Source organism: Sebastes umbrosus, chromosome 8, assembly GCF_015220745.1.
Source record: "Sebastes umbrosus isolate fSebUmb1 chromosome 8, fSebUmb1.pri, whole genome shotgun sequence".
NCBI lineage: Eukaryota > Metazoa > Chordata > Actinopteri > Perciformes > Sebastidae > Sebastes > Sebastes umbrosus.
In genome coordinates, this window is record NC_051276.1 from 16732610 (window position 1) to 16748433 (window position 15824).

The window sequence follows — 15824 nt, forward strand, 5'->3', positions numbered from 1 at the left end:
TGCCCCTCTTCGTCACCACCTGTCCTGCCACATGTTTCTGCTTGAATTTCTCTCAGTACCTAGAGGAGCTTTGTCTTTAACAGACTGAAAACTCATTTCATCACAGCTGACATTTCACAGGCACTCAGGGCCTTTTTTTTTTTTTACCTATGACACAATTTAAACTGTTCAGTGGAGACATTTTACTCTCATTGGTCCTGCAGCCACAACTGCATGGGGAGGCAGAGAGGGAAGTGGACGGAGGTCAGGACAGAGTTTTAGGCATTTTACCTAATGGACCTTTGCACTGGACGTGTGAAACACTTCACTTAACACAGCCTCTGGGCACTAGAGTGGCATGTGTATGGCGTGCATGCTTGTATTTGTGTCTGCATAGCGTGCATGTGTTTAAAGTTATGGTGTTAAAGGTCAAATATGTCGGTTCTGACCATCTGCATGCCTGGCAGTCAGGACATTTTCGCACTTGAGAGAGAAAAGAAAGATAAAACTTTAAAAGTCTCAATGCAATCACTTCTCTCAAAAGCTAATTTACAAAACTCTTCAGTTAGTTTATGCAGCAGCCACTAGATGGCAGAAAGTGAAACATCAAACTGAAACCCACAATGCACTTTCGAGTAGATAAAAAACAACCCAAACAAGTCAAATAAAAAGCATCATTTAATGTACAGGAAAGAAAAATTAACATTATATGCAGGCAGACGAGTGCACACAGCTTCAGAAACCGGAAACAGGCGTGAACATGGTACCACATCAATGAAGTCTTAAGGTGAATCTGAGGAGGGCTGAGACTACTGGTGTAACAATACAAAGTATCTGAGGAAGCTGTAATATCTGCTGTGAAAGCAAAAAAAAAAAAAAAAAACACAAGTAAAAAGGAGAAAAGCAAAGTGCGGAATTACAATTCAATTAACAGAAGTAGTGGCACATTTTCCCCACATAATGCTGGAATAAGAAAATCACATTTACAAAGCTGTCAACCAGCTGATCAGCTGTACTTCGATGCTGGCAGTACATTCTACGACAAGTACCATCTAAAACACTGCTGTATTATTACGGTACCCTGTTAAGAGCTAAGAGAGGAGTCACAGTTTACTGACGATTGATCTTTAAGCCACGTATTAAAAGCTCCTGTTTAAAAACATAACACATTAAAAGCTGCTGCTGACAACAGAAGAGCCCTCGTCAGTTAGCATGTGAGTGCACGTACCTTTCTTATGAGACCTACACTTTTAGTTTCCCCCCCAGACACCTGATTAGATGTTAGTAAACAAATGCTTGTTAATTATTAATGAAGTTAAGTGGACGTCACATAATGTGCATCTCAGGAAGAAAGAGGGAACAAAAAACACTGCTGGGCTCAAAAGAAACTAAAAAGACCCAAATTATTTGTGTGAATATGCTTGAATATATATATATAAAACATATGCATACTAATGTGTTTAAATGCCTTCAAACACTTCTTGGAGAATACTTCTAGCAGGGGTGAGAACACGTTCTTTTTTTTTTTTTAAAGTTATTTTTTTGGGGGCATTTTCCATTTTATTGAGAGGACAGTGGATAGAGTCTTGGAAAGGGGGGAGAGAGAGAGTGGATGCGGAAAGGGCCACAGGCCGGATTCGAACCCGGGCCGCCGCGGTCAGGACCAAGCCTTGATACATGGACGCCCGCTCTACCAACTGAGCTAACCCAGGCGCCCGAGAACACGTTCTTGATGACAGAGTTATATCTCCGAGGGGAGCTAAGTGCAACAGGTTGAAAGCATGTGCCATTATTTGTAAGTCTGCAAGAACAATTAACAACAAGATTATTCAAGTTTTCAAAGGAAGTTGCACTAAAAACACTCCATCGTACTTCTTCACAGTCCTGTGAACTACAAAAACTGTGCCTCTTGGTCCCCTTCCAGCTGGGCGCATCCTCTGCAACACAGCTACATGACCAGCAGGAGGCCCCAATCTCACGTCATGGCGTTGAGGCGGATGGTCACAGTGTCACTTCATTAGCAGGGAATACTATTATTACCAGTCACATTCATTTCAAAGCAAGTACCAACACTCATGTCCACGCAGGAGTCTGGACAGACTTCACTGAACTTAGACGTCCGTGGTGCGGATGCCGTCGTCATCCAGGCTGAAGGGGAAGCTGCAGCCGGTGTGAGACTGAGGCTGCGAGCGGTGCCTCCGGCGCCCGCTGGCCACATCTCCTGACGCTGTGAGCATCCCCATGGCGCTGCTTGAAGCCGCTGGAGGTACGCTGTGGCAAGGGGCTGGGGCGGAGAGGGAGTTGGAGGATGAGGAAGTGGAGGAAGAGGTGGAGGAGGAGGAGAGAGAAGGCAAGGTGGGCACAGAGCTGAAAGCACTGTCTTCATCATCTGCATCCAGGATGGAGGGCTCACCCGGAGGGACGGGCGTCCAGGGCTGCCAGCCCGGCGCCACAGAGCAGGACTTGACCAGTGTAGGTCTGCGCTCGTCAATCTGTTGACCTCGAGATGCTGAGGAGGCATTGTGACTCCGATAGAGAGAGGAGGCACGTTTAAATGCAAAACTCTGCAATGAGGGAGACAAAAACATCATCAGTGTTTGTCATATCCTGTAGATGTGTTTGTGTCAAGGGGAGAGATAATAGAGTTACCTTAGGGGGACCTCTGAAGTCCTGGATCTTCAACTCGATGTCCCTGATCCAGCTATGCATCTCCTCTGGAGAGTCTGTCTACAGGGAAACATTACCAGAAGATAAAGCCTTCAGAGCTGCATATCTGCACTTATTTTCAAACTAGCTATTGTAGTGGTTTGTCCTATTATTTTGTGTCACTGGCGATATTCAATATTTTTATTGACACAACCAATACAATTAAAAAAAAAAAAAAAAAAAAAGTATCCTAATAAGTGGCAGCCAAAGAAATGTTTGAAGTTATTAGGAAAAAAGCTCCACGATTACATAGTAAATAAAGATAAAGAAAAACATACTTGACAGATTATTCAATAATGAAAATAATCATCGACCCTAGTTTATGAGGGCTCGTGTTAAACATGAACCAGCAGATACAGTATATCACTACTGGGTTTTTCAAACTTTCAAATATCAATAACCGGCTCTAATTTTAATTTGTAATTCAAGTTTCATTTTAGTTTAACATGATTTTTCGCTCTGCCGTCCGCACTTCCACTATGATCACGGCCTATATGTGGTCTGTTTTCTGATTATGTGTTGTTGTTGTTTTCAGTTTACTTAAAGTTTATCATGCTTCCTTTTTTTTTTGCACATACAAAAATAAAAGCGCTCATGCTTGAAGCCTCTCTCTCTCTCTCTCTCTCTCCCAGCACTTCCCATCTGATCCGACCTCTGTCTAAGTCAGCTGTTCTCCCAGGAGGGGGTGACAGGATGTTATTGTTGTTATGGTAACAGATGGCTTTGCCCGTTTCACAAAAAACAAACTTTTCATACACCTAAAAAAAGAGCCCGTGCCACACATCAGCAGCAGAGCATTTAGAGAAATCAACTCCAAACACCAGGATAGATACACCTGCGATTTTATACCCTCTCTGCTTTGACTAATAAAATAACTTATATCTAATCATGCGTTCACCTAGAGCCAGCGAGAAACCAACGGATCTTAAAACATGTGAGAAAAAAAGCCTCAGATGGGTTGGTATAACAGGAAGACGGGATTGTACCTGAATGTAGAAGGTTCGGGAGCTGGTGATGATCTCAAACAGGTTGTCTCTCAGCAGGAGGTCCCTGATGGACACACAGTGGAAAATGATCATGCTGAATAATGCTTTTTTACTTTCTGTATTCACATCTGTATCAGGAATTATACAGGAAGTGGCTGGGCATACACCAGTCATTGTTAGAAATGATCAAGACTCATCTTTTCTGTTTAGTTGTTTTCTATTGTCATTTATCCTCCTCACACCTGTATGTGCAAGTTTAGCTGTTCACAAAATATACAAAATAGTAATTTAACCATTATTTGTAGCACCTTTAAATAAGCAAAAAATCTAAAAAGGGAGGAGGAAGTATCTATGAGGAAAAATGAGAAGGCTAAAAAATGACATAATAATTAACTGGGCCACTTTCTTGTTGAGGAAGTCCAGTTGAACATAAAGGTTGTTTGAAGTGTTGAGAAAAAAATAAGATGTTAAGAAAAAAATCTGGAGGTAAAAATCTTAACATTTGTCAACTTTATCCTCCACTGAAACTGATGAAAAGGTATTGTGAATAATCTTCACTGAATATCAAACTTAAAACTATTGACACCTTGATGTTGCCTATTGTTTGTTTGTATGCTGCAAAAATGTGGATGCTGTTCGTATCTGTTCAAAGTGTAATCTGTCCTTATTCACTAGAGAGATAACCAGATGGAGAGAAAGTAAGATAGTGGGAGAATCTGACTCAGTGATTCACATTTGACTCACCCTGACTTGACGAGACATTCATGGACCTTCTGAATGTCCCTCAGTGGAATAGCTCGGAGAGGCTCCTTATCCTGGGACAAACATAAGCACAACTCAGACGTGGATAGACAAAGACCGCAGTCACACAAAAACATCCACATGTGGGAGGAAATACAAAAAGTCGGGCTCCTCACCATCTCAGACTTGTAGTAACTGACTACATTGTCATCCAGGGTGAAAAACCTCCTCTTCCAGCTCTTCCTCTGAAACAGACACCGCATTACAGTTTCCACATGCAGCTTCTTTTTTTTTTTACTTAAACACAGAGTTTATCAGTTATAAGTGGCTGGGCACTCACCACATTTCCTTGTTTGACACAGTAACCGCACCTCAGCACGCCTGGCCTGTTGCCTTTCCTCTCTCTCCCTTCTGTCTCTTCGCTCTCATTCTGAAACATTTCATCAGAACCAGCTTCAGTATCGTTACAACAGTCGAGGTCAATGTAACCACCGTCTTCAAAATACATCAGATTACACAACAAGTGGTTTTGGAGGCCGAGAGCAGGCATGGACAAAAACAATGTTCATTAACTCTAATTCTGGCTTCTAGCATCATCAGTGTCACCTTTAATATCGTCATAGTAATCACATTGCTTTATCCTCCTCTTCATTACCTGGATGGGAGTGTGCACCACCACGCCACCGATGATCTCGGTCTTGTAGGCGTGTTGTCTCTTCCCTCCCTGAGTGTCGCTGATGACTGCGGTCACAACGGACCTTGGAGGTGCAGGGCCAGACTTGGGAACCTGTAAGCACAGCGGCAGGTAGGATAATATTAACTAGCACGGCATTAACAAGCGGAGCTTAGCGGGTAAAGCTTGCTACTAATTGCCAGGGGTTAGAGGTTTAATTCCCACTGGGAGTCTCCATGCTGCAGCCGTGCAACTGTAATATGTTCTGCATGAAAACATCCAACACGGTCTATAAGGTGGTTTGAATTTTATCATCCTTTACCAGGCACAAACCAGGAAACAGGTCTCGCATGGCTGAAAGCCGGAGACAGGTTAGCTACTCTCTTGCTCTGGTAAAAATATGTACACCCGTTTACCTCGTATATTATTGTACGATATATTAATTTGGCTCTTTTGTCCAAAATGACAAAAAAAAAGGAAGTTCATTCAAGAGGAACAACCGCTACATGTCATCAGAAATTTAAGTATATATATATTTTTCTATATATAAACCGGAGGTGCCATATTTATAAAAAAACAAACAATAAAAACCTAGCAAAATAAAATACTGTATACTGTCTAAAATAGTGTAAATATCTAGAATAAATATAACAAGGAGCGTCCTGGTGGACTGAGACGCACACCAAATAACTGCAAAGACTTCTGGCCAGCAACCTTTTTTTCATGTCAAACCTATTTCTTGGGTTTTCACTATAAGTTGCACAATAAAAGGCAAAAAGACAAAAAAAAAAACCTAAATAATAAATGGCCTCTACAATAAACAGAAACTCCTCCATCTCCTGATGTGTCTGGAGAGGAAAAAATAACAATAGAAACGCAATGTGAAGGGCTTCATTTTAACTATTCTATCATTTGTAAATAACTGTGTGAAATTCATTAGTCAGTGCTTTACTTTCATTACTGCATCTACATCAGGTCCATTCTGCTTTATGAAGTATTTTTTAGGTTTCATTGAGGCCAAGGAAGCTGAGAAAAGGCAGCAGAGCAGCCCTCCCATCGAAAGGGGAAGTGAAAGAGAGAGTGAGCGTCGCTGTTTCCTGTGTCAGTATGCAGGTGAGAGAAAAAGAGAAACACTCTTCTGTCATCTGGATGACGCCAGTCAATAAGGACCCGGTCATCTCGGTGAACACACACAAATATTATGCAAATGTGCAAACTGAATGTGTATGGCATGATCTTTCACATACACACAAACACACACAAAATGGTGTTTTGACACCTCCACCACAGTGACGTGTGTGTGGGTTATATCTCATTTTCATGCACATTCACGATTTCCTCATTCAACAAGTGTGTGTGAGGGTATTTGTGGGCAGCGTGCTGCCATTTGCTCTCACTGGGGCCAAACTGGTTTCAGTTGCATCACCGCAAACTGCAATTTCCTGCCCGCAGGTGGAAAAAAAATCCCTTATCAATAACTGCTAGTTTATTCTTCTAACCCTACATTAGACAAATATGTCAGGTTATAATATCATGTATGTGTGTTGCACTCACAGTGATCTTGCTGGCCTTGTTGAGAGCCGCCACCCAGTCCCTCATGTCAGTCACATCGTTGCCTTGGAGGAAGTACCTCCGAGAAACAGCATTGATGACTATAGAAATACACGTGAATTTAATGAATATCAAAAAATAACCGCATTATATCATGTGTAAATAAAATCAATGCCATTGTGTGCTACTGTATTAGCATGACGGTCCGAAAAACTCACCAAAGCAGAACTCTGTCTTTGGCTTTTGCTTCACTGTAGCTTCGCTCACCTGAGAAGAGGAGACAAAAATGAGATGAGAAAAAATGAATGGAGAGGAGACAAAAGGAAAGGAGAGGAGATGAGACAAGGGGAGAAAAGAGGAGACAAAAGGAAAGGGAAAGGTGACCAACGGAGAGAAGATGTAACAAAGGGGGAAAAGAGGAGACAGAAGGAAAGGAGAGGAGAGGAAAGGAGACAAAGGCGAAGGAGAAGAGACAAAAGGGAAGGAAAGGAGACAAAAGGAAGGGAGAGAAAAGACAGAAAGAAAGGAGAGGGGGCCAAAGGAGAGGATAGGAGACAAAAGAAAAGGAAAGGACAACCAAGGAGAGGAGACAAAGGGAAGGAGAGGAGACAAAAGGAAAGGAAAGCAGACCAAACTAGAGAAGAAGGAAAGGAGAGGGGGCCAAAGGAGAGAAGAGGAAACAAAAGGAAAGGTAAGGAGAGGATAGACAGAAGGAGAGAAGGGGACACAAAGGGGAAGGAAAGGAGACCAAAGGAGACAAGAGGAGACAAGGGGGAAGGAAAGGAGACCAAAGGAGAGGTAAGGAGACCAACATAGAGAAGAGGAGACAAAAGGAAAAGCGAGGAGATATAAGGAGGAGACAAAAGGAAAGGAATGACACCAAAGGAGATTAGAGAAGAGGAGAGGAGACAAAGGGGAAGGAGAGGAGACAAAAGGACAAAAAAAGGAGACCAAAAGAGAGGAGGGGAGACCAAAGGAGAGAAGAGGGGACAAAAGGAAAAGAGAGGAGAGAAGTGAAGAGGAGAATAATTTTATATCTGTGCTGTCTGTTTGACTCAGAGTGTCCAGGGAGGAGCTGTCAGCGGTAGTGCTGCAGTGCAGCCAGATGTCATTATCTCTGGTTAGCTCAGCGAGCGCTCTGACATCTGGAAAACTTCACAAAGCCTGCTTCTGCATGTGACCGTTAACTACAGATAACTCCAATCTGGTGTATCTGTGCACCCCATTTGCATGTTTCTATTTGTGTGAATTGCTGTGTCCACACTGCTCAGACGTCTCCTCTCGTGCACATGCATGTAGTTCACTACAACCCACAGCAGAGTGAAACGGTTTACCTTTGAGATGTAGGTTAGTCTCAGGTTGCCAACAAAGCTAGCTCCAGTGGGCAGGTTCTGCATGCAAACACAAACACACAGACTCGTCATTGGCTCAGAGTCCAAGGTTACACTGCTCCTATTGGTCAATTTCACTTCCTCTTGCTGTTTGTGTGTGTCATGCATATATGTGTGGAGCACCTGAGGGTTGTCCATATACCACAGGAGGGCATTTTCCTGCGTGTCGAGGATGAAGTATCGCCTCTGGAAGCGGCAGCTGTTCTCCTTCTCCTCGACGTCCAGGAAGCCACATACACGGTTCAGCCGGTCCACGTACGGCATGCTGCTGCTATCACATATCACTGGGACACACAGACGGACAGATACTCAAGTCAGACGGACAATGAGAGGCAAAAATGTAAAGGGAGCATCAGAAGGAGATGGACTCATAGGACAGAAAGGCAGAGACAGGCAGATGTGGAGGATAAATCAACTTTCCTTTACTGTTCAAATACACACAAGCACACACAAACACACAGGAAGAAAGAGACCCGCTCGCACTCAGCAGTTTTTCATGTGACGTGATTGAGGCTGAGCAACAAACCCTGAAGCCTGAGGCTGAGCTGAGGCCCTCCACCACAGCCAAAAATTACAGACTGCACTCAAGATCTGCACACACGCACATTTCCACTGGCCAGGGAAGAGAGAGGAGAGGGAGGGAAGAATGGGGAAAAAGAGGAGAGGGGAGAGAGCTGGTGAGATGTATTCATTAAGATGATGCCATGCATGTGAATCACTGAGCTGCTGACTGATTTCTCAATAAAATCAACTCATTCAGCTCTGGTATGCTGATGATATTTCAATAAGGTTTGCTTTCCAGGAGAATTTTATCCATGGCAGACATCTGTGCATGAAGTCAGAGGATTTCTGGCATGGTGAGAGCTCCATTTTATAATCATGTCCTCCTTAAGTTGCTGAGGGAACTTTCAGTCCCTCCACTGTTGTTTCTTCTGCATCTCTGCAGACAATCACATGACATACCGGAGCTTCACAGTTGGATGCACCGAATCAAAAGATGCAAAGCAGATTTTTTTACTTTTGCCCTTACTTGAATTTATTGAAACAACTTGAATGTAATGTGGTCCACAAAAGGTAATTATGATGGCTAACTAGGCCACATCTGTGACTAATTTTTTTTTTTCATAATAACAAAAAGTATAACGTAAGTGACAGTCATATAAAATATATAATCAGGACTGAATGACTCAGCCCTCTGCCAACACTTTTACTGGACTGTCATGAATTTCCATGAACATTTCCATGAATACATTCATACACATGGCCCAACATAGCACCGACAAACAAACGGAGACACTGAGAAATAACAACATAGGCTGCATCTTCACTGCCCTGGTGGAACATCTACGTGTAAATCGATAGTTAGAAAAATGTTTCATTTTGAAACTGCTTTGAAAAATTAGTGGGTTGTGTTTTTCTGATGCGTCGGTCGTGCAACCTTTAATTCTTTTGCCATTGAAATAGGTCACAGATACAAACCATTTGCAGGCCTTCTGCAGAAACTATGGGTGTAATGGAAAAGAGAAAATTATGCCGCAGAGGTCATACAGACACCCACGCTGAGACTGACACACCCCACACACAGACACACACTTATGCACACACACACACGTAAACCACTTTGGGTATCGGAAAACATCATGCTCAACCCTTACAGTGGTGAGGTTGTGGCATCTTAGTCAAAACTTTACCAATAAATGTCATTCAGACAGTCTAGCTCGTTTCTATGAAATTGAACGTACTACGGCTTTGAAATGTAGCAGGATAGCACATATATATATGAATGAATGTAAATATAGTTTGTGTGCAAAAGGGCAGAACATAGTGTACAGATCACAGCGGTGATATCAGTGTGTCATTGTCTTTTACCACATCGAGGGCAGCACACTGAAACCCACCTACGCTCAGTTTACACATCTGCTTTATTTGTGGACAAGTTGAACCTCTTTTCTGAAACAGAAACTGATTCAAATTTGAATCAGTTTCTGAATCGCAAACATGTCAGTGTCATACTCTAGCATCTTTGTTATGTACTTCTAGCAAGTTCAAAAGAATGGGGAAAAACCGATGCACAACAGGCCAAAATATCTTGAATTTGAGTCGAGCTTCACAAACGCTCTACCCCACACTTCCCTCAGTGCAACTCAGTACTCAGTAGCAGCAAACCGAGCTACCATGTGGCTTATTTTCTCAGATTTGACAAAATTCTCTCCGGAGCCACAGAAACCTTTAACTTAAAGCTGAATCGATTAACTGGTCGTCTGAAAGTTAACCAGCAACTACTCTAATAAACTAATAATGCTAGTTCAAGATTGTCAACTGTGAGGATTGGCTGACAGTGGTGGAATAGTATTGACTTATTCATTAACATGTGAGCGTTTGTAGGTGGTTGAGGTAAAGCTAATCCTAACAGCTTCGTATATTTTCTATAACAAGGCCTCCTATTTTTAGGGACCGTGCAAAGATTATTGTTTATTTTGAGGGGAGGATGTTGCAGTTTTTTTCTAAATCGAGGAAAGGGTCTGATGAAAATTTAATAAAGCTGCAGTTGGTAACTTTGAGCAAATATGATAAAAAAATATTTTTATAAAACTGTCACTTTACCCTGACAGTAGTACATGAGACAGATAATCATGTTGCTCTGCCTCCCCTTCATGCTCCTAATGGCATTTGCAAGATTTCATAGCACCGACCCAAAACAACAAATCAGAGCCGAGCTGTCTCTACAGCAGCTGTCAATCACTGCTCGTGAAACTCGTGAACTCCGATCAAACCAAGCCCCCAAGAAGGGCGCCGGGCTGTGAGGCAAATTTTCGTAGTGGCCAAACGGTGGTACTACAACTTCGGTGTCCGTCACATGATGCCATTGGGCCCAAAAATACTTTTTCCCATAGACTTACATTAGGAAAGAGACAGTGTGAACAATTGTATAGCCCTTATTTAAATCATTAGGTCCTAAAAGTTGTAAAATGCACTAGTAGCTGAATCTTGAGTTATTTTCCTTCCTCCGATCATGTGAATGAGCCCCAGACAGAAGCTGGGAGGCGGAGTTAAAGGAAACGCTACTGCACCTGCTCTAATTTATGGAGAAGATCGCCGGATGATCCGGGTAATTTATCACACGGTAGTCTAACCATTTTTGCTTCATGCACCACTGAGCAACTTTCATGTATCTCCAATGTAACTCCAATGTCTCCAGATCTCTTTATACATCCATGGATCAAACAGTCAAACTAGGCAGCGCTGATCAAGATTCTGTTACTGTAATGCCTATTCCTGCCTTTAACATATTTTAGTGTTAACTGTTTAGTACAGCTAAACCATGCACTACAAGATGTGTCTTAAAACATTTGAGGAGAGAAATAAACATTACAGTAACATAATATTGATTCATATGATGATCAGCGCTGCCTAGTTTGACAGTTTGATCGGAGTTCACAAGTTTCGCGAGCAGTGATTGACAGCTGCTGTAGAGACCGCTCGATTCTGATTTGTTGTTTTCCTTTGGCACTGTAAAATCTTGCAAATGGCCTTAGGAGCAAATCATATGCTCAAAGTTACTGACTTCAGCTTTAAAGTGGCAGTAGGAAGTATATTTTTGGCATCATTGGGCAAAAATTCCATAATAACCTTTCAGCATATTGTAATTCAAGTGTCCTGAGAGAAAACTAGACTTCTGCTCCTCCTCATGGCTCTGTTTTCAGGCTTTAAAAAAGCCTGTGACGGGAGACTTTGACCAATCACAGGTCATTTCATTGAGAGAGCGTTCCTATTGGCTGTGCTCCGGTTATGTGACCGGTAGTTTGGTGTTCCTTCAAGAGAATTCACAATGAGTACCGCGACACAAACTTTCTCATTTTACAGCTAAACAGTACACTACAAGATAATTCTGAAAACAGGAGGAGAGAAATAGGCATTACAGTAACAGAATATTGATTCATATTTGATCAGCGCTGCCTAGTTTGACCGCTTGGTCGGAGTTCGCGAGTGATTGACAGCCGGCTCTCATAAACGGCAAATGGACAGCAGACCTCAGATCAGCTCTTATTGCTTGTTTTACCTCCGGTCTGAAATCTTGCAGATGCCGTGAGGAGCACCGGAAGACACAGAGGCACATTTTTCAGGTTTCCTGTTTCATGTACTGCTGTCACGATATAGTGACTATTTTATAAAAATAACTTATTTTTTTTAAATCATATTTGCTCCAATCTCGCCTACTTCAGCTTTAAGTGTTGTAGGTGGTTGAGGTAAAGCTAATTTTAACAGCTTTGTATACTTTCTATAAGGCCTCATGTTTTTAGGAACTGTAAAAAAAATGTTTTTTTCTAAATCAAGGGGAGGGTCTATTGAACATCTTAATAAAGCTGGAAAGGGCCTCAACCTTGTTGAAAAAGTGGACCACATGGCCCCACCCCAATGGTAACTATAGAGCTGTATAAAGTTAAATATTTCCCTGGAGTAAAATGTGATGGAGTTAAAATATATAGCATGAAATATAAATAAAATACCTCAGAATTGAACATAAAACTGAATATCTTTGGGTTTCTGGTTGAACATGATAAGAGAAGTTGTGACAAGCATGGTGTCTGACATTTTATGGACCAAACAATTAACCACTTTTCTTTCTTCACTTATGATGAATAATAATAATAATAATAATAATAATAATATATTTTATTTGGTGGTGCCTTTCAAGACACCCAAGGACACCATACAAAGATCAAATTAAAAATAGACAGATAAAAACAACTGGACATGACAGAGACACATTTATGCAGACACAGCTGGATATTCACATTATATTGACCACAGTGCTGCTGGCACGAGCTTCATGACCAGCGTTGAAGCTCATGAGCGTGCACGTATCACAGGCTATATAACGTGATCATGAGCAGCATGCATTGAAGAGAGTTACTCAGCGACACCTGACAGACGTGACATTAGTTCAGCTCAGATGACCTGCACTGACTCACCAGATCCACACCGACTTAACGGCCTCCTGCCACACCTACTGTACCCTCACACACACACACACACACAGACAATGAAACACACAGTCACAGTCACAAAGTGCCACTGACTACTTACCCTCTGTGGAGTCAGTCAGTGTGCGCCACAGCCAGCGCCCTTAACCCGGACCAGAGTTCGGCAGATAACGAGCATGTTAGACTAAAACTTTTAACAACTTTTTACAAAACAGCGCACATTATCCAAGCCGGTGTGCCGGCGTGCACCAGTGCTCTCACACTCTCTGCTGTTTGTTTGTGTGATCCGATTACAAGAAGAGTTGTCTTTTTTTCCGGGTTGGACGTTTATAAACCAGCCCCGGATGTGATCTATGCGTCCTCTGTGTGCTGCTGCGCTCCGGCCGGGTCCTCCTCCTCCTCCTCCTCCTCCTCCTCCTCCTCCTGCTGCTGATCTCTCATTATGAGGAACTAAACAGCTCAACAGACCTCTGCTATTTGCATTTTAACACCAGCCATGCAGAAAAAAAGCCTCTTCCTTACATTTATTTTTTATTATTTTATTTTATTTTTTTATTTAACCTTTATTTAACCAGGTTAGTCCCATTGAGATTAAAGGGACTATTTGTACCTTTCAGAAACGCTTGTTAACAGCGACACCTGTGGCCGTTAGGTCAACGAAAGTCAGCGTCCTGCTGCTCGCGCTTGTGCTCGCTCTAAATAGATATGAACGAGGCGACACACGTCAGTTAAAACCACAATATCACTCTATATTTCACCTGCTTGGCAGTAATGTTAGCTGACCAGACGGACGTCCACTGTACATTCACTAGATATTCTCAGAGCTAAACTAACTGTTCTGCAGTGTGTAGTGAGCGCGCATGAACGTGAGGTGGAGCGAGAACGCGCGCGTTGTGTGAGTGAAGACAAGCAGTCAGAGGAGCGGTCTGAACAGCGTAGCCACACATGCGCGCGCATGGGATCCCGACCCGGTAGATTTATATGTGTAAAAAGTTACAAACAGTCCCTTTAAGAACCTCTTCTCCAAGATGGTCAGCAGCAAGAACACAAAGTTGCAGACACATTGACACAAATAGAGAAAAAATACAATTCACAAACACTAAAAGCACTAAAATTTGCATGAAAAGAGAACTATCTAAAGACAAATGGGGGGACAAGAAGGAACTTTTCTGGGAGTCAGCTGTACTCAGAACTGAACAGAACTGTTTTGACAGTTTGTGCTCTTTTCAGAGGCTTTTATTTAGTAAAACACATAAAACGTGCGCAGTATCTTTCTCCTGCAAACTGCATGCAGCATGTTATCTCTTCTTCCCTCAGGTGGCAACTTGAGAACTGGGTCAAACAAGCACGCACACACGCATGCACACACACACACACAGTTGTTTGATATAAATGAGCAGCTATAAAAGAAGGGAGTGTAAACCCGGATAGACAGGTACACAGTGAAGAATAGTGTCATACCATGGGACCTTGGCTAATGTCTTTTCCTAACCACTTTTATTTGACCTTGATGGAAAAGGCCATGAGGTCAAGGAAAGATGTGAAGGACATTCATAAGGACTTAGGGAAACAGGGCTGGCTCTCGCCCTTTTAGTGCCCTAGGCAAAATTCGGACTTGGACACCCCCTCAACCCCTATATCAGACATCACAATAGTTTTAAGACAAAAAATAAGATTTTAATTTTCATAAATAACTGTATTTATTATAATATAAATAAACAAATGGTCCCCGATATTGTTGGCTCAAAAGTGTTTTTTCAGTTTCACTACAACATGAGTTACAGGGGTGAAAGTGTATTTATTTATTTATTTATCTGTTCATTTGTTACCTCAATGTAGAAACTGAAGAAGGGTGTTTAAAAAAGAAAAAAAACTAAGATTTTCTGAAAATGTAGGCCTAGCAATTATTTAATTGATCAAATGTGACATAAATAAATATTTCTGTTTGAATTTTTTTATCTTTGTATTAATTCCCGTATTTATTTACTCTTCTGTTTAATTTCACTTTTTATTCATTCATGTCATTATTTTTTAATAATACATTTATTTTTGTATTAATTTTTTTGAATCTATTTTTCATGTATTTTTTATGTATTTTATATTTATTTTTAAATGTATACATTTATTTATTTTTGCACGATTTCCCTTTGCATTTCACCCTTTATTTATTTCCCCCAAACCTATTTATTTATGTATTCTTTTCTTAATACATTTCTTTACCCATTTTTTTTTTTTTTTTTTTTTTTCCAATTCTTTATGCATTTATGCCTTAATATGCGAATGTGGAGGCTGTCACTCAGCTTGTGTCATCATGGGGTCATGTGTGCATGACTATGCCCAAAGTGTGTTAGCGTTAGCGGTGTCTGCTTCTGCTTATCAACTCCAGTCTTCATTTGCGGCTCCATAGACATATGCCCGGCTTTCTTGGACTTTGGCAGGTTCCGTCCTTCCGTCCTCCATATTATGCTTAAAAACAGTCAAAGAAATCAAGTCTAAAGAAAACAGAACCAGCCTTAAAATCCCAACCTATGTAATCTGTGAGTAATGTAGAATGTAACCTTGGTGTCTTCAGTGGTTAGTGCAGCCCTGAATAAAAGTCTGGCAGTAATTGTGGTTAAGATGGGATATCTGGGAAGGTCAGGTTCACTGACACTATATTCCATTTATTTTTAAACACTATTAAAGGGCCAGTGTGTAGCATTTAGGGGGATCTATTAGCAAAAATGGAATATAGTATTCATATCTATGTTTTCATACATGAAGCTAAGAATCCTTGTGTTTTGGTTAGTTTAGAACGAGCATGTTGCTTCGC

At 41.6% G+C, this 15824-nt stretch overlaps 2 protein-coding genes across 3 annotated transcripts in view; both read right to left on the reverse strand.

Moving 5' to 3' along the window:
* tbx5b (T-box transcription factor 5b) overlaps nucleotides 1-15824 on the reverse strand; it is a 40353-nt gene that overhangs the window by 21482 nt on the left and 3047 nt on the right. The gene's annotated exons all lie outside the window — the stretch shown is intronic.
* On the reverse strand, nucleotides 640-13386 carry si:ch211-204d2.4 (uncharacterized protein LOC100003662 homolog). 2 transcript variants are annotated; one of them, XM_037777036.1, is made up of 12 exons: nucleotides 13116-13382; nucleotides 8151-8311; nucleotides 7971-8027; nucleotides 6855-6903; nucleotides 6640-6737; nucleotides 5068-5199; nucleotides 4753-4842; nucleotides 4589-4657; nucleotides 4416-4486; nucleotides 3672-3735; nucleotides 2629-2706; nucleotides 640-2543 (listed from the first exon to the last, which is right to left on the reverse strand). In XM_037777036.1, exons 2-12 carry the CDS (start codon nucleotides 8289-8291, stop codon nucleotides 2091-2093), a joined length of 1302 nt encoding a protein of 433 aa, XP_037632964.1. In that variant the 5' UTR covers nucleotides 8292-8311; nucleotides 13116-13382; the 3' UTR covers nucleotides 640-2090. The 2 variants fall into 2 exon arrangements, with proteins under 2 accessions (XP_037632964.1, XP_037632965.1); XM_037777037.1 differs by lacking the exon at nucleotides 7971-8027 and having other exon boundaries at nucleotides 13116-13386.

Coding starts and splice junctions, on each gene's coding strand:
- si:ch211-204d2.4 (XM_037777036.1), bottom strand. CDS start 8,291: ATGCCGTACGTGGACCGGCTGAACCGTGTATGTGGCTTCCTGGACGTC. Junction 6,738..6,854: donor AAAGACAGAGTTCTGCTTTG/GTGAGTTTTTCG, acceptor GTATTTCTATAG/TCATCAATGCTGTTTCTCGG. Junction 3,736..4,415: donor GAATGTCTCGTCAAGTCAGG/GTGAGTCAAATG, acceptor TGTGTCCATCAG/GGACCTCCTGCTGAGAGACA.